At 38.7% G+C, this 18685-nt stretch overlaps 1 protein-coding gene across 1 annotated transcript in view; it reads right to left on the bottom strand.

Annotated features, from left to right (window-relative positions):
• Positions 1–18685, bottom strand: part of setd1ba (SET domain containing 1B, histone lysine methyltransferase a) — a 180535-nt gene that overhangs the window by 19864 nt on the left and 141986 nt on the right. Inside the window, exons 9-13 of the mRNA XM_069933285.1 lie at positions 16971–17058; positions 10326–10564; positions 6101–6161; positions 4634–4921; positions 1162–2793 (exon numbers count right to left, since the gene is read on the bottom strand). Of these exons, the coding sequence (XP_069789386.1) occupies positions 1162–2793; positions 4634–4921; positions 6101–6161; positions 10326–10564; positions 16971–17058 (2308 nt within the window). The remainder of the gene's footprint in view (positions 1–1161; positions 2794–4633; positions 4922–6100; positions 6162–10325; positions 10565–16970; positions 17059–18685) is intronic.

Below are 18685 nucleotides of genomic sequence, written 5' to 3' on the forward strand. Positions count from 1 at the left end.
CTGACACATCACTTTTCCAATGAAATGTTGGAAAGCTTAGATTGGGTTCCCTGATCATAATCATTAACTATTGGAAGCAATGAAGACTGAAGATATTGCATAATTTTTGGCAAGGTTAGCGTAGCAGCTAGCGCAATGGTATTGCAACACAGCGATCGGGACTGGGGTTCAAATCCCGCGTTGTCTGTAAGGAGTTTGTACATTTTTCCCATGTCTTTGTGGATTTTCCCCGTAAGCTCCAGTTGTAGGTTAATGGGGTGTCATTGGACGGCATCAGCTCATGGGCCTGTAACTGAGCTGCATGCCCAAATTTAAATTTTAAATATTAGCGATCCTCGGGGCATTTCTCAGAGTTCCATATGTTTATATGTACAATGTTTATTCAATCCTCTAGAAATACTACTTTACCAGTGCAGAGAGGGCAGGAGTAAGTTGAGGTGTGTTCTCTGAATGGAGAATGGTGCCTGACTCTGGAATGGAGTTTGATGATTGGGCATTATTTTGAGTGCCTCTTTAAATAAGTAGGGTGGAATCAATTAGTGGCAACAGTGGAGAGAAGTTCTTGAAATATTGCAATTCTTGGTGGCTGGCTTGTGAATGGTTGAAACTGGATATGGAACTTTAAAGTGAAGGAATCTAAGATTTTTTTGCAAAGTAGGGAACTAAAACAAGCAGTATTGGAATGCTGAGATTTATGATCAGTGAATTTTAAAAAAATCAATAATAGATACATTTTTTATGAATTAATTTAGACATTCAGCACAGTAACAGGCCTTTCCAGACTACGAGCCCGTGCCACTCAAATACCCCAATTTACCTACAACCCCTGAATTTTTTTGAAAAGTGGGAGAAAACCAGAGCACGCAAAGGAAACCCATGGAAACACGGGGAAAGCATACAAACTCCTAACACACAGCAGGGGATTTGAAACCGGGTCATTGCCGCTGTGTATTCTAATCACATTACCACAGTAGAGGAGCATTAATGTTAATTATCAAGTATTTTCCATTGCTTCACTCTTCCGTTTATCACCGGCACAAAATGTAAGAATTGGATATTATTTTCTATGATCTGTCATGTAATTACAACTCTTGTCCCAAACACAAAAGCAACCATGTACAAGTGAAACTGTTTCATCATTAACGTGATAATCTGAAAGGATATAAGGGTGATGGACCCAAAGAGTGTCATTCAGGCAGTCCATGCAATTGTCCTGCAGAAGCATTCTATCATATGTAATTTTCATGAATTTAATATCTTCCTCATCCATTCCTTCATTCCATATATCATATAAAATGGTCATTTCCTCAAATTCAGAGCGGGGTTTAAATAGCGACCGAGGGGGAGAGGAGTCAGATGATGGAATATCATCATACCACTCATCATATTTTTTCCTATGCCTTCGAGTCCATCGCTCTTTAAATTTAGCCTTTTCTTGTTTTTCATCTTCATATTCTTCATCCTCATCTTGAATCTTGATCTTTGCCTGCAGTTCTTTTGAAATCAATTTATCAGATTCTTTTGCTGCTTTTTTACTTCGAGAGTCCACAAATGTTTCAGTGTAATTCACAACACTTTCCTCCCTAAAGTCCAATGTAACGGCTGCTGGATCTTTCAGACCAAAGTGATCATCAACCCGTGGACAACCGAGGTCTTTAGCCTCAGCTTCAATTGTGCTGGCGTGCAGAGAAGACCATAGCTTACTGGCACCTTTAACCATTGGTTCTACTTTTAATTGGGAATCAAGAGTAGAGACTGGTGCTTGAGAAGCATGCTTTTCTTTTGCATAGGTGATTTTGTGGTGGGTAACCTTTTGGTTTGGAACACTGCCAGGAGACAAAGGTGGTACTGGCTCTGTCAAAATTAATACCCTCTCAGCTCCCGGTTTGTTTTCCTCTTCCAATTTTTCCTTGTCGTTTGGCACTGTTGCAGATTTTATTAATGGACTCAAGGCCGAGTCAGGCAATAACCCCAACTCTATTGGGAAATTAGGTGGAGTAACAAATGTAACAGGCAGAGGAAGAGGAGGTGATAGCAAACTATTCACACTTATCAATGGTGAAGAACTTGATAGCTCCTTATGTGTTAGGTTTTCCTTTTCTCCATCCAGTGAAGACCTTTTGGCTGCTAATAGTGGAGGTATAGTGACAGTGTTTGCCTCAGGAAAAGGAGCAAAGTTGAAATCTCTACCTGGAGTGCGAGGAACTCCAGAATTTACACCAGGTGACTGAGATGGATATGTAAATGGGCTGCCTGGAATGTGTGGGGAACTCAGGGTCAAGCTGTTTCCTGTTAATGGCCCTTCACTGCCTGGCGTCTGTGGAACTGTCTCAGTGCTTAGAGATGATGTAAGACCTTTCACATGATCGGCCACAAAATCACGCCCAGGAGTTCTTGGTGGACCATCTTCAGATGCGGTTTTCACCAAAACTGCATGCTCGGGTACTGGAGATCTAATGAGAACAGGTATTTCCTGCTTGCCTGGGGTTGGAGGAATTGCTGGTATGGACATGGATGGCTTTGCAAGGGAGTCAAAATGGATTGAAATTTCTCTGCCAGGTGTGCGTGGAAGACCATCATCCTCATCTGTTGTCGAAGAGGTGAACTTCATTTTATTACGCAGCTCTGAGTCACTATCATCAGATTTGTTGAGAACACTGCCTTTAACAACTGATGGAGCAGCATGGGTTCCCATTGGTGTGGGTGGTCTTGGAATTCCATCATTAGCTGTGTCTATCTTTGGAAGCTCAGTTACTTCAGGTTCCAATTCAACATCTCGATCAGGTTCTTCTGCTGCAAGAAAGATCATTCAAGTAATAAAAACATATCTTCAAAAACAGTAAGTAAACTAGAAATATTTCTAAAAATATTATTCATCATTTCTTACTGTCTCAAAAAAAATCACACACAGGGAGGCTGAAATTCAGCCCAGCAGGGAACAACGTGTGAATGCCATTTTTCTTTAGATGAGAGATTCAGGTTTAAAGTTACTGTTGAATCTGGTACCAATGCCCTTTCAGCCAGGTATAACTAGGCCCTAACAATTCAAAGGGCAAAAAAAATTCTCATTGTTGTCCTTTTTTGCCAATTATTTTAAAATGTTATCTTTGGTTGCTGAACATACTACCTGGGGTGACAAATCTGCCCAATAATTTTTTTTCCCCCGAAAACCTCTGAAATTAGAACACCCTTTCAACATTTCCAGAAGGAACAATATTTACTTCTGAGAAGGTAAAATGTGAGAGGTGGGGAAGAGATGGGGTGGGGAAGAGGAGGGGGAAAAAAAAGAGAAAAAAAAAATGAGAAAGGGATGGGGGAGCATGAGAGAGAGAGAGAGAGAAATGAGGTTGTGGAATGGTGAGAGCTGTCAAGGAAGAGAGGGACATGGTGTCTGTCTGAGGATGAGCGAGGTGATTCCTGGGGAAAGAGAGATTACTGACAAATAGTTAAGTTGCAGTCCTTTTACAATTTTAATGATATGTTTTTTTTGTTATATTTCAAAATTTGCTTTTTGGTTCTTCTGCAAAGTTCTTAAAATCAGAGGTACATATACAAGGATTTAAGGGACACGCATTTAATGTCAACCTTGTATTTTCTTGAGAATATAATAGTGAAAATATGTTTTCTTTAAATTTTATTTTGGGCTCAAGTGTGTACTGCACCTGAAACACTAACTAACAAAGGAGAATCTAATTTTAAAAATAGCACAGTACAGCTAATAAGAGTGAAAGCATTCTTCCACCTTGTAGTGAAAGGCTAAATTCAATGTTCCTTAGTAACTCTGAACAGCTAAAGAATTATCATAGTGAATTTTATCTAAACCCCAAGCAGTATTTAATGCACTTCTGGTTTTCACTCTGGGTTCTCTGGGAATGTGATAAGTGGACGCACAGAGGTCAACATATGTACGCAGTACCTTGCATGGCTGACTTGACTCACATGACATTCTATCATCAATATAAGCAGAATGAGCCTGTGGTCAAGTTGTGATCCAGTATTAGTTAAAACAAAAAACAGGGTTAACAGAGACATCAACCTTCTTCATGGTTTTTCTGATCATTTGTGATCCAACTCACCCAACTCACTGCCCGTAACTTCAGAGCCCTTGTATTTCTCCCAAATTACCTCTTCCAAATTATCCGGAGTATTGCAACCACTCTCATTTGCATCCATCAGCCATAAATCATTTTTCTAGCACTCCCCGCCCATCTCTTCAACTGTGAGCTCATCACTTGGCATCTCTAAATCACCCACCCTCATTATCTCCCCAAAACACCCCTGATCACCCCCTTGGCTTTCCAAATAATTCTAATCCCAATTGTTCATCTCTAGACCCCTGTCTTACGGTGATCATCCCCCAATCAGAAAGCTCTTTGCATTTGAAGGCTTCTGCAATCACACCTTCAACCTTTTGTATAGTAAAATATCAGAGCCTCAGGGTCTTGCGCTAAACTAGTATGGGCATCACTAAATACACCACCATCTCCAATTACCTTCCCGCACACCACCTCTTCAATTTTGTGAAGAATTTCTGGCTCATGAAATTTGAGAAATCACATTTACAGTTTTGTAACAATCATATATTTTTTAAAAAAATCTGATTTCTATTTGCAATCAAATGCAGTGGCCTTACCTGCAATTCTGTCTTGTGATGGGGCAAATTTTACAAAGGGCTCTGTTTCTGGGAGATCTTCATCTGCAATAGTGTCACTCAGGATTTCAGCCACCTCCCCCACGTTATGGCCAGCTGGTGCTGCTGCTTCAGCCTTGATCTCAGTAGCTTCTAATAGGGCTGCTTTATCCTTCTCTTCCTCCTCCTCCTCCTCTTCCTCTTCCCAACTGGACTCGTACTCCGAAGACTCATCACTATCATCTGAATATTCCACCTCCACTTTTGATGATGCAACACTGATTACTTCATCTAGAAATGTAGGAATCACAAAACAATATTTGTAATAACCTGTACCTTAGATCAGCTTAGAATGAAAAAGGCCATATCGGGGGAATAATAATAAAAGATGCAATCAATGTTGAGCAACAGTTAAGGATTTTAATTCATTATACCTTTATGTAAACGAATGGGCTGAAACATTCCAGCCACTAACATTTGGGGAATTCGCAATGAAGTTAGTCCCAGATGTTAATTCTCTGAACGTCAGCTTTGCCTTCTGTATGGCATTGCCAGGATGAGGTCTCTGTCCCCTCTGTGCTGTGCACATGTGTGCACACACACACATTTTGCAACCAATGCGCAAAGGAAATTAATGCATGCACCAAAAGTTAGTTACCTAAAATAATGTCGTAATTAATAATTATACTTAGTTCAAAGTACAGAATAAAATCTTAACTAAAGACGTTACTTGGTAGAACGCAATCATACTTGTATTAGATTAAAACCTGCCAATACAATTTTATTACCCATGAGAGATGGGCTGTGCCAAAATGATCTTGAAACAATTTCAAGTTTACATTTGTACAAGCACTCAGTGCACACATACTTTTGTCACAGGAAAAGAAAAAATGGCATAAGATTTTTGTGCTCACTGACTCCTAAAAATTAAATGGAACATTGGATGAGGAAACTACGTATTAACTGCTGAGGCCGCATTACATCACTTGAGGGGATCTAAGATGGATCAGCAAGAATGGTCTTCCAAAGCTGGCCCAGGTGACTGTACTGTGTGTGGGGATTGCAATCACTTATTCCTGGTAAGAGCCAGGTCTTACGAGATCCAGCCCAATAACTATTCAGTATTAATCTACACTTTTAAAACGCCTGTGGACTGAACGTAAATGCTTTGTGAGACGGTCATTGCTGGTGATACAAAAGTGTCAAACTTGGACCAGTCTGACTATCCATTAACTGGCACCAGATCCTCAAAACTGGAAGAAAATATTTCTCAAATTCTACAATGTTCTTATAAACTTTGCAGACAGCTGTGCACATCTTAGAAACAATAAACTGCTAACGCCCATCTTGCATTGCCCTCCTAAGATAATGTAACATGAAACTAAACTCAGATGATTCAAACTACTGGTGTACTTCTACCCAATGTCATCTATCACCAGCTGCCAGCTTCCCTCTGGAGTAAGATCTCACCTTCTTCAGAGTCGAGCCCCTCCTTTTCACTGGTCTCAGCATCTGCTTCTTCATCTTCCTCCTGAAAATGTTCGGTACAATTCACATCATTCCAATAACAGAACAAAAATCTACAGTAAACCACCGAGGTCCAAAGTGGAGCTTCTGGACAAAGGTTTAAGGTTTAATTTAAGGTTACTTAAGAGTTTAGGTCAAACATTTGTTTCATATCATAATGGCACCTTTACAACACTGCATTGAAAAACTAGCAATGTGATATCCTTATTCAAAGAGGTTGGGAGTCACAAAGCACATTAGCCATATATTTATTACTGATTAAATATTAGAAACAATTATGAAGGAGATATTTGGAAAAGTCATAACCTGCTCAAGCAGAAAAACCACGGCTTCATGAACGTGAAATCACACGTTCCAGTACTCCTTCCAATCTAGTGAACTGTATTAGGTGTTCACAATGTGGACTCCTCTACATTAGAGAAACCAAACACAGATTGGATGACCATTTCACGGAGCATTTATGTTCAGTCCACGGGGGAAATTCAGAGTTTTATGTTGCCTGCCTCTTTAATTCTCCATCCCAACCCATCTCATCAGGCTTTATTCTGGCCTGCAACATTGTCATAATAATGCCCGCAATAGGCTTGATGGGCAGCACCTCATCCTCCATCTGGGTGGATTGCAATCTGCCAGACATTTTTAAAACCTCAGTTACCCATCACCTTCTGTACCAGAATTGGCCATTCCTGCTGTAGTTCTGGCTCAGCTTTTCTACCTCTATGAGCACACCCCAATTTGCTGAGCATGTCCCAGAGCCCTGAATTTCATGGAGCTAAAGAGCCATTAAAGTGCGAGAAATCATACACAAGTACATGAGATGCAGGGCTCTGGGACATTTTCCCCTTTGCTAAGAGCTGCTGTTAACCCAACTTCTTGGCAACTCTAGCCTTACCCTGCCACTTATTCCCTTTGTCAAAATAATACAGAGCAGTAAGGAGAAGGTTAGAATGCAAACAAAGAAAGTTTGTAGTAAGTATTTGAATATGGATGGGCAGGTGATAGAGAAGGGAAATGCTCTGGAAGAAGATGAAGGGCAATTGGCAGGAAAAGTAAATAATGTTGTTATTAAAGATGAGGGAAAACAGGGATTAAAAATTGGGAAATCTCTGAAATTCATATATTTTAATGCCAGGAGTATTGTAAAAAAGGTGGATGAGCTGAAGGTGTGGATTGATACTTGGAAGTATGATGTGGTAGCGATTAGTGAGACATGGTTGCAGGAGGGATGTGATTGGCAACTGAATATCCCTGGGTTTCGTTGTTTTAGGTGTGATAAAGTCAGAGGGGCAAGAGGAGGTGGGGTTGCATTGCTTGTCAGGGAAAATATTACAGCGGTGCCTAGGAAGGATAGATTAGAGGGCACATCCACGGAGGCTATTTGGGTGGAACTGAGGAGTAGGAAAGGAGAGGTTACACTTGTAGGGGTGTATTATAGACCACCCGGAGGGGACCGAGACCTAGAGGAGCAAATCTGTAGGGAGATAGTAGATATTTGTGATAAGCACAGGGTTGTAATTATGGGAGATTTTAATTTTCCACATATAGATTGGGAAACACATTCTGTGAAAGAACTGGATGGGTTAGAGTTTGTGAAATGTGTGCAAGATAGTTTTTTACAATATGTAGAGGTGCCGACCAGAGAAGGAGCAGTGTTAGATCTACTGTTGGCAAATGGGATGGGTCAAGTGACGGAGGTTAGTGTTGGCGAGCACTTCGGGTCCAGTGATCATAATGCCATCAGCTTCAATGTCATTATGGAAAGAGAGAAGTCAGGGCCAAGGGTTGAGGTTTTTGATTGGGGAAAAGCTAGATTTGAGGAGATGCGAAAGGACTTGCAGGGTGTGCATTGGGACAATTTGTTTTATGGGCAGGATGTAGTAGAGAGATGGAAGTCTTTTAAAGATCAGATTTTGAGAGTGCAAAAGCTTTATGTTCCTGTTAGGTTAAAAGGAGGGGCAAAAGGTTTGAGAGAGCCGTGGTTTTCAAGGAAAATGGGGGAGATATTGAACAGTTTCTTTTCTTCGGTATTCACTAAGGAGAAGGATATTGGGAGATGTGAGATAAAAAAAGCAAATTGGGTAAATATGGGGAATATAGAGATTACAAAAGGTGTAGTTTTAAGGCTTTTGAAGAATATAAAGGTGGATAAGTCTCCGGGACCAGACGGGATCTTCCCCAGGACATTGAGAGAAGTGAAGGAGGAAATAGCAGAGGCTCTGGCGGTAATTTTCCAAATGTCATTAGATATGGGGATAGTGCCGGAGGATTGGCGCATTGCGCATGTGGTTCCATTATTTAAAAAGGGTTCAAGGAGGAAGCCTGGCAACTATCGGCCTGTAAGTTTGACGTCTGTGGTAGGTAAATTAATGGAGAAAATTCTTAGAGATAGTACTTATAAACATCTGGATAGACAGGGTCTGATCAGGAGCACTCAACATGGATTTGTGGGAGGAAGGTCATGTTTGACCAATCTGATTGAATTTTTTGAAGAGGTGACTAGGAATGTGGATGAGGGTAGCGCAGTGGATGTTGTCTATATGGACTTCAGTAAGGCCTTCGATAAGGTACCACATGGAAGGTTAGTTAGGAAGGTGCAGTCTTTAGGTATAAATTTTAAGATAGTCAAATGGATTGAACATTGGCTGAAAGGAAGAGGCCAGAGAGTGGTAGTGGATAATTGTCTGTCAGGTTGGAGGCCGGTGACCAGTGGTGTGCCTCAAGGATCTGTATTGGGCCCATTGTTGTTCGTTATATACATTAATGATCTAGATGATGGGGTGGTAAATTGGATTAGTAAATATGCAGACGATACTAAGATAGGTGGAATAGTGGATAATGAAGAAGGTTTTCAAGGATTGCAGAGGGATTTGGGCTGCTTAGAAAAGTGGGCTGAAAAATGGCAGATGGAATTTAATGCTGATAAGTGTGAGGTGCTTCATTTTGGTAAGAAGAATCAGAATAGGACATACGTGGTAAATGGGAGAGCATTGAGGAATACAGAAGAGCAGAAAGATTTAGGAGTAACGGTACATCGTTCCCTGAAGGTAGAAACTCACGTGAATAGGGTGGTGAAGAAGGCTTTTAGTATGCTGGCCTTTATCAATCATTGCATGGAATATAGGAGTTGGGAGATGATGTTGAGATTGTATAAGACGTTGGTGCGGCCTAATTTGGAGTTCTGTGTGCAGTTCTGGTCGCCTAATTATAGGAAGTATATAAACAGAGTGGAGAGAGTGCAGAGAAGGTTTACCAGAATGTTACCTGGGTTTAAGCATCTAGAGTATAGGGAGAGATTGGACAGATTAGGTCTTTATTCTTTGGAGCGTAGAAGGTTGAGAGGGGATTTGATAGAAGTATTTAAGATTATGAAAGGGATAGACAGAGTGGATGTGGATAGACTATTTCCGTTAAGAGGAGGAAAGATTAAAACAAGAGGACATGAGTTAAGAATTAAGGGGCAGAGGTTTAGAGGTAACATGAGGGGGAACTTCTTTACTCAGAGAGTGGTAGCCGTGTGGAATGATCTTCCGGGAGAAATAGTGGCGGCGGAGTCAATTGTATTATTTAAGAAAAGGTTGGACAGGTATATGGATGAGAAGAAGATGGAGGGTTATGGGCATTGTGCAGGGAGGTGGGACTAGAAAGGGGTGTTTGGTTCGGTGCAGACTAGAAGGGCCTAATGGCCTGTTTCCGTGCTGTAATTGTTATGTTATGTTATGTTATATGTTATATCAATCCCTCCCTCCAATTTCTCTGCAACTTAAACTAACTTGCTTTCTCTCTTACCCAGTTCTGATGAAGTGTCTTCAACCAAAATAATTAAATCTGTTTCCCTTTGTGACCTGCTAAGCATCTCCAGCATATTTGATTTTTATTTCGGATTTCCAGCATATTTCAATTTTACCCTGGAGGGTGTCCTTATTTAAAAATAAATGAAAGTTTTTTTTCTCTCCCAGACTTATTTTTCCAACCTATTCTCAATTTGAAGTGGCATTGAGTGTCACTAAGGGGCACGCTGTTACAGGTCACCCATATTTTGTGGTTGACTTTCAGTTCAACAAACATTGGCAATCAGAATGAACATAGGGTGGCACAATACACTAGACAAGCTTTTAACACTAGATCCCCACCTTAACTTTCAACATAAAACATTGATGAACAAATTAACCTTCTCCGATGAAGCCTTTTCATAAACCTCTTCATCCTGTTCCTGTTCCTCTTCGTCCTCTTTCTCTGAGGAGGACTCCTCTTCCTCTTTCCCAGAGGTCTCTTCTTCCTCCTCCCCCTCACTGTCCAGCTTTAATGGTTTTGCTGGTTTTCGCCTTTCAGTCACGGATTCCAAATCTCTTTTAGATAATTCTGAAGAATGACTGGCAACATCTGACATCTCTCGGTCACGCTCAGACTCTGTTGCAAGCAAAAGAAAAAGATTAAATACCGTACACTGCAATATTCCCACACATCCTCTGCCCTCTCTAACTGTGTTAGAGGAGATTTTAGAATACCCTTCACCATCAAGATGTTTGTATATCATCTTCCATATTGACATTATTCCTACAATTTCTGTATACCGGCACATATGGCGACCCTGCAATTTCCACCAAAAATGTAGGTTTTGAGCTATACCTTTTGTATAAGATGACCCCAGAAATCTGGCACTTACCGTTGACCAGTGGATGCTGTTAAAAGCAAATCACAATATCTTAATACCAAATTACTCTGTAAAGGTTTTAATTTTATTAGTATATTCTAAAAATAAACCACCATCAGCTCCTGTAACGGGCCATTTAAAGCACAAACAGAGGCAGTCAGTTTGGGTGGATGGACCCTATGGTGAGGAGGGCTGAGACTTCGATTTTTAATAATTTTTATTTTTCATACTGTGAACCATATCGACCAAAATATATACAAACGTTTCTCATTAAATATACACAGTGGCATTTTCTCCCTTTTTATCCCCCCTTACCTTCCCTCCCAGCTTCCCACCCCCCTCCAAAATCAATAAATAATCAACAATTACAATACAATAAAACCATTAAACAATGTCATCACACAATGAAAAATAAACAAGAAAAATGTGTCATCTACTTTTACACATTGGATCAAGTAGTTGTTTTCTTATCATTTTAGGGAGTGGAGGCCCGAGGCAAGCCCTCTCTGTTATGTTCCATGTATGGTTCCCAAATTTGTTCAAATAATGTGACTTTATTTTTTTAATTATGTTATTTTTTCAAATTGAATACATTTATTCGTTTCCATGTACCATTGCTGTATTCTCAGGCTCTCTTCTATTTTCCAAGTTGACATTATACATTTTTTTGCTACTGCTACGGCTATCATAATAAATCTTTTTTGCGCTTTATTCAATTTGAGGCCTAATTCCTTACTTCTTATATTACTTAGAAGAAAAATCTCTGGATTTTTTGTTATGTTATTTTTTTGTGATTTTATTTAATACCTGATTTAGATCTTCCCAAAACTTTTTCACTTTCTCACACGCCCAAATTGCATGTACTGTTGTTCCCATTTCCTTCTTATAGCGAAAACATCTATCTGATAATGTTGGATCCTATTTTTTTTTAACTTTTGGGGCATGATATATAACCTGTGTAACCAATACTGTTATCATGCGTAACCTTGTGTTTATTATATTCTTCATAGTTCCAGAACATAACTTTTCTTTTTTTTTATTTATAATTTTTTTATTTTTCACACCATAAATCACATTAGCCATGATATACACTATTTCTTTTTCACACATATACAGTGACTTTTTCTCCCCCCCCCCCCTCCTCCCAAGCCACCCCCCATCCATTTTAGGTATACAATCTAGGTTGCATTAAGCCAGTCAGACAATGTTGCCATTCAACAAAAATACACCAGAAATTCTACTGAGTCCATTCTTTTCTTTCCTTCTCCTTCCATCAACTTAGGTAATGTTTGTCCCCGGTAGGTTTTCGCTATTGTATTTAATGTAAGGCTCCTATACTTGTTCGAATATTTCAATATTATTTCTTAACCTATATGTTATTTTTTCTAATGGAATACATCTATTCATTTAAGTTTAGCAGTTTCTTCTTTTTAATTTGGTTATGTATTCCATTAATATTTAAAGTCATATAGTTCAGCGTAGCCCTTTTATATTTTGTTTATCTTCTCTTTCCGTTTTTCCATCATTACCTTTCCTCCTTTTCCATTTCTGTTTTCTTATTTTCAACTCTTTATAAGACAACATTCCTACAACATCCAACATTTTCCTTATTCTCCTATTTCTATCTTATTTATCCCCAATCTCCCCTTCCCCTCCTGAGTTGTCCTTTATCCCTTGTCGGACAACCACATCTCCCCTCTCCATTTGGATTTGCGAATCCACTCGCAAGCGTCAACTGATTTTGCAGTGACCGCTATTTCCCCCCACCCCGCCCCCCCAGAAAAGATTTCACTTTTCATATGTCACAAAGGTCACTCTTTTAATTCCCTCCTTATTCTCTCTATTCCATTACCTTCCCTTATTAATTCTTGTCTATACTATCTATATTTTCCTCTAAGTACAGATACATTCACGTATGCACATTGTCTCTATTCACTCTTATACCTCTTTACCCGCATACATATCAATCGTGATCATTTTTACTCTCATTACCCGTCTTCATCCCTCAGTCTATTTTTGTCTTTACCCACATACATATCCATCGTGATCATTTTAACTCTCATTACCCGTCTTCCTCCCTCAGTCTATTTTTGTAATTGTTCTGCAAATTTTCGTGCTTCTTCTGGATCCGAGAATAGTCTGTTTTGTTGTCCTGGAATGAATATTTTCAATACCACTGGATGCTTTAGTATAAATTTATACCCTTTCATCCATAAAATCGCCTTTGCTGTATTGAACTCTTTTCTCTTCTTTAGGAGTTCAAAACTTATATCTGGATAAATGAAGATTTTTTGCCCTTTATACTCCAGTGGTTTGTTGCCCTCTCTTACTTTTTCCATTGTCTTCTCCAGTACCTTTTCTCTTGTAGTATATCTTAGGAATTTTACTACAATAGATCTTGGTTTTTGTTGTGGTTGTGGTTTAGAGGCCAATACTCTATGTGCCCTTTCTATTTCCATTTCTTGCTGTAGTTCTGGACATCCTAGGGTCTTAGGGATCCACTCTTTTATAAACTCCCTCATATTCTTGCCTTCTTCATCTTCCTTAAGGCCCACTATCTTTATGTTATTTCTTCTGTTATGGTTTTCCATTGTATCTATTTTTTGAGCTAGTAGTTCTTGTGTCTCTTTAGTTTTTTTATTAGATTTCTCCAATTTCTTTTTTAAGTCTTCTACCTCCATTTCTGCTGCTACTGCCCGCTCTTCCATCTTGTCCATTTTCTTTCCCATTTCTGTTAAGGTCATCTCCATTTTATTTATTTTCTCTTCTGTGTTGTTTATTCTTTTTCTTAAATCCTTAAATTCCTGTGTTTGCCATTCTTTAAATGACTCCATGTATCCTTTAATAAGAGCAAGTATATCCTTTACCTTGCCTTTCTTTTCTGCTTCTATTTCCCTGTACTCTTCCTCTTCCTCTTCTTCTTCCTCTGGGTTGACCATCTGTTGTTTCTTTGGTGCCCTTTCCTACTCTTCTTTCTTGTTTCTATTGTCTTCTGTGGTCTCTTCTTGCTGCAGGTGTTCTGCAGCTGTCGTTGCCGGCTGTGGAGATCGACTCCCCAGCTGGTCCCCCCTCCTGTCGGTGTGTTTTTTTTCATTCGCATCCTCGCGCATGCACGGTTGCGCACTTTTACTCGGCTCTGCGAGCCATTTTTGTAGTCCATTATTTACCGACCTGAGGGAGCGGGTTTCTCTCTCCGCAGCGGGCCTCTTCGGACAGGTAAGGCCTTCACCTTTTTCCTCCTTTGTCTTCTCTTCCTCTCTTCTTACCGTTGCTTTTGATTTTTCTTTTTTTGTCGCCATCTTCTTTCCACCTTTATACTCACTTTTCTGTAACTTTTATTTCTGTGCCTTTGTGTTTTCCTTTGTTTTTCCCGACTTTTCTGGAGAGGGCTGGAGTTCACCGTCCGGCCACTACTCCATCACGTGACTCCTCCCAGAACATAACTTTTCTCATGTTTCATTTTTTATCTTTACGTTTAAATCCTTTTCCCACTTTTGTTTTGGCTTACAGCTTATTTCATCGTTCTCTTTCTCTTGCAGTTTGATGTGCATGTTTGTTATAAAACTTTTAATTATCATTGTGTCTGTAATCACATATTCAAAGCTGCTTCCTTCTGGTAATCTCAGTCTGTTTCCCAATTTATCCTTTAAATAAGCTTTCAGTTGATGATATGCTAACATTGTAACATGAGTAATTCCATAGTTGTACTTCAAATGTTCAAATGTTAATAAATTATTTCCCAAAAAACAATTTTCTATTCTTTTCATTCCTTTTCTCTCCCATTCTCTGAAGGAAAGGTTATCTATTGTAATAAGGATTACGGATTTTGTGTCAATAGTAATTTTGATATTTGGTCATTCGTTTTTTTTCCTTTCTAAGTGGGTCTTCTTCCATATATTGAGTAAATGATGCAGTACTGGTGAGCTTTTATATTGTACCAGCTTTTCATCCCACTTATAAAGTATATGTTTCGGTACCTTCTCCCCTATTTTATCTAGTTCTATCTTAGTCCAGTAGGGTTTTTTCCCTTGTCTGGTAAAAATCTGTTAAACACCTTAATTGTGCTGCTCTATAATAATTTTTTAAGTTTGGTAACTGCAAACCACCTTGGTTGTACCTCTCTGTTAATTTATCTAATGCTATCCTTGGTTTCCTCCCTTTTCACAAGAATTTCCTTATTATTCTCTTTAGTTCATTAAAGAGTTTCTCTGTTAAGGGAATTGGTAACGATTGAAATAAGCATTGTATCCTTGGGAAGACATTAATTTTAATGCAATTTACCCTCCTATCAACATTAGCAGTAATTCTTTCCAATGTTCTAAGTCTTCTGCAATTTCTTTATTCGTAGCTGATAATTTAATTTGTACAGGTGGCTTAAGTTATTATCTAACCTAATACCTAGGTATTGGATTGCTTGCGTTTGCCATTTAAATGGCGATTCTTTTTAAAATTCTGTATAATCCGCATTACTCATTGGCATCACTTCACTTTTATTTGCGTTGATCTTGTACCCCGATATTTCGACCATACTCCTTCAATTTCTTATGTAATTCTTTTATTGATATTTCTGGTTCTGTTAAGTATACTATGAAGTCACCTGCAAATAAACTGATTTTATACTCCTTCTCCTTTATTTTTATCCCTTTTATTTTATTCTCATCAGTTCTGCCAATGGTTCTATTGCTAAAGCGAACAGTGAGGGGGATAATGGACATCCCTGTCTAATTGACCTACTTAATTTAAATTGGTTTGATACATATCCATTTACTGTTACCTTTGCCAATGGTCCATTATATAATACTTTAATCCAATTAATATATTTTTTCTGGTAGATTGAACCTCTATAATACTATAAATAAATAATTCCATTCTACTCTGTCAAAGGCTTTTTCTGCATCTAAAGCAACAGCCACTGTTGGCTTCTTGTTTCCTTGAACTGCATGAATTAGATTGATAAGTTTACAGATATTATCCGCTGTTCATCTTTTCTTAATAAATCCAGTTTGATCTTGTTTTACTATTTTTGGTACATAGTCGGCCAATCTGTTTGCTAATAATTTTGCTATTACCTTATAATCTGAATTAAGTAGAGATATTGGTCTATATGATGCTGGTGTTAATAGATCCTTCCCCATCTTTGGTATTACTGTAATTATTCCTGTCTTACATGAATCTGGCAAGTTTTGTGTTTCTTCTGTCTGGTTCATTACTTCCAGGAGAGGAGGAATTAATAACTCTTTAAATGTTTTATAGAATTCTATTGGGAATCCATCCTCTCCAGATGTTTTATTGTTCGGCAGTTTTAAAAAAAATATATCCTGTACTTCCTCTATTTCAAGTGGTTTTATCAGTTTGATTTGTTCCTCTACTTGCAATTTCTGCGCAGTACATTTTTTAGCTAAAAACTCTTCTACTTTATCATCTTTCCCCTCGTTCTCAGTCTGGTATAATTGTTCATAAAATTTCTTAAAAGTTCTCATTAATCTCTATTGGATTATATGTAATTTGTTTGTCCTTTTTCCTTGATGCCAATACAGTTGAGACTTGGTTAAAAACTAACAGGACACGCTCATGATTACGCCGGAGCTGGCAGGAAGATGGCTCTGGTTCTGAGACTTGGTGGCCAAGTTTGTATTTTAGATCCTGTGTATAGGACGACTCCCCAAGGTGATATTTTTAAATTTCACGAATGGTCCTATACACCACCATGTATGGTAAGAATATTTTTTTCAGCAGGTTGGGCAGATATTAAACTATTACATGCAATGCATATTATATAAAATATTTTGTCCACAATTCATATAAAGTTTATATACCAGGTAACCGGCACAAAAAAAAAATCACAAAATCAGACAAAGTCATCCATATGGACAATGCAAGCAGGGAGATGTGAAAGCAAAAGTAGGGAAAATGTTAAAGGCAAAAGCAGGCAAGATTGGGCTGTTCCTGCAGGCAAGAACGAGGTAGCACAGTGACTAGGTCAAGTTTGGAATTCCAGATTCATGACAGGTGAACCAGAACTGAAGGTAAGATATGTTTGAAAAATAGTTCAGAAAGCAACTTAATTTGTGTTTGTAAAATTATAATTATAGATTATACATTTTAATTATAACATTTATAAAGTTATAAATAAGGTTAGAAATTTATTAAATCTATACGAACCTTCATCATCATCATCTAGTGGGGTGGACGGTCTAATTCTCTTCTGATCACCTGAGGAGGCAGCTTCTGGAGGCTCTTTCCTCTTTACCTGCAAATTATTACAGACACATAACGCAACCACTTTCTTGAAAATGCCAATTATTGATGAGTATTGAAGAAGCTGTCTGTCAGTAAACAGAGATGCTGCAACCTTGTGTCCGTGACAAGAAATAACTGTAAGAAAATCATTTGCAAGGTTATGAGCTTGTGCACTAAGTCAAGGAACAAGGTGTTAAGATAAGCCGACATGATCGAGCCAAACAGCTATCCTGAGCATCTTCAGGTTCTTGGCATTCTTCAGGGAAATGGGACATCTGCTGTCACAGTTCAGATATGATAAATTTTCTGATGCAAGTTCTTGACCTGAAGCTATGCTAATTGCTTTTCCCCCACCACCCCAACAGATGCAGCTCAACCCAATGAGTTCTATGACTCCACTTAGGCCTCTAATTTTAAATTTTAGAATTTAGACATACAGCATGGTAAGAGGCCATTTTGGCCCATAAGACCCTGCTGCCCAATAACACCCAATAGACCTATAATCCCAGTACATTTTCAAGGATGGGAAGAAACTGGAGCATCTGAGGAAACCCACACAGACATGGGAAGTACATACAAACTCCTTACACTGGCGCTGTAACAGCATTGCGCTAAACACTACTCTAACCGTGCTGCCCTGATTCTATAAATATTTTCATTAATTTCTCCAGAAATAAGTCGAGGAATAGCTCACAGCCAGATTATATTTCAAATGGATAGCTACTACTTGTGCCAAGTTTTGGCTGGAGATTAATTAAGAGTTTAATCATTCATCAATGCATCAACGTTGATTTACACAAACTATAATGGGAGTTGGAGCGAGATTTTAACGTAGAAAGTTGATTGCAAAAGTTGAGTTATTTTAAAACCAGGAACATGAAAATATCTGAAAGTAAAGAATGCTGGTATATATCAGAGTTAAGAACGAATCATCAATAGGTTGACCTCATATTGTAGAACAATTGTAGTGTCTGAATCAATGCTAATAGACTTTGGTGAGATGTATTTTTACTGATATTTTATTCCATTCTTTTGTTTAATAAAATTCTCACTGATTTTTTTTAAAGTACAAATCATCTTAAACAAAGAAATGAAGGGCGACATGTTTGGTGTAGCGGTTAGCGTAACGCCTTTACAGCGCCGGCGACTGGGACCAGACCGGGATTCAAATCCGGCGCTGTCTGTAAGGAGTTTGTACGATTTCCCTGTGTCTGTGTGGGTTTCCTCTGGGGGCTCCAGTTTCCTCCCACCCTTCAAAAAAAATCATCGAAGTGTAGGTTAATGGGGTGTAACATGTTGGGAGGCATGGACTTGTACAGCTGAATTGGCCTGTTACAGTGCTATATGTCTAAATTTCAAAAAAATTAAATTGTAACGGTCTTCTAAGAGAACACTACAAAAAATTACTTTGAGTAATAACATCCAGTGTTACAGAAGCTGAATAATTTGTATTATTAGGTGATAACAGAAGCTTGGAATCACAATATGGTTCTAGCTCCAGCACATTGTCTTGTGCCTAGGAATATTAATGATAACTTATTGTCAAAGTGTGTAGTGGGGCTGAACTGCTCAACCTGTCAGTGGCTGGATCACTGGGCTATTTCTTCAGCAAGCAGGAGAAAAAGAGGAAATGTTCC

The sequence above is a fragment of the Narcine bancroftii genome, chromosome 4, assembly GCF_036971445.1.
Source record: "Narcine bancroftii isolate sNarBan1 chromosome 4, sNarBan1.hap1, whole genome shotgun sequence".
Classification (NCBI taxonomy): Eukaryota; Metazoa; Chordata; class Chondrichthyes; order Torpediniformes; family Narcinidae; genus Narcine; species Narcine bancroftii.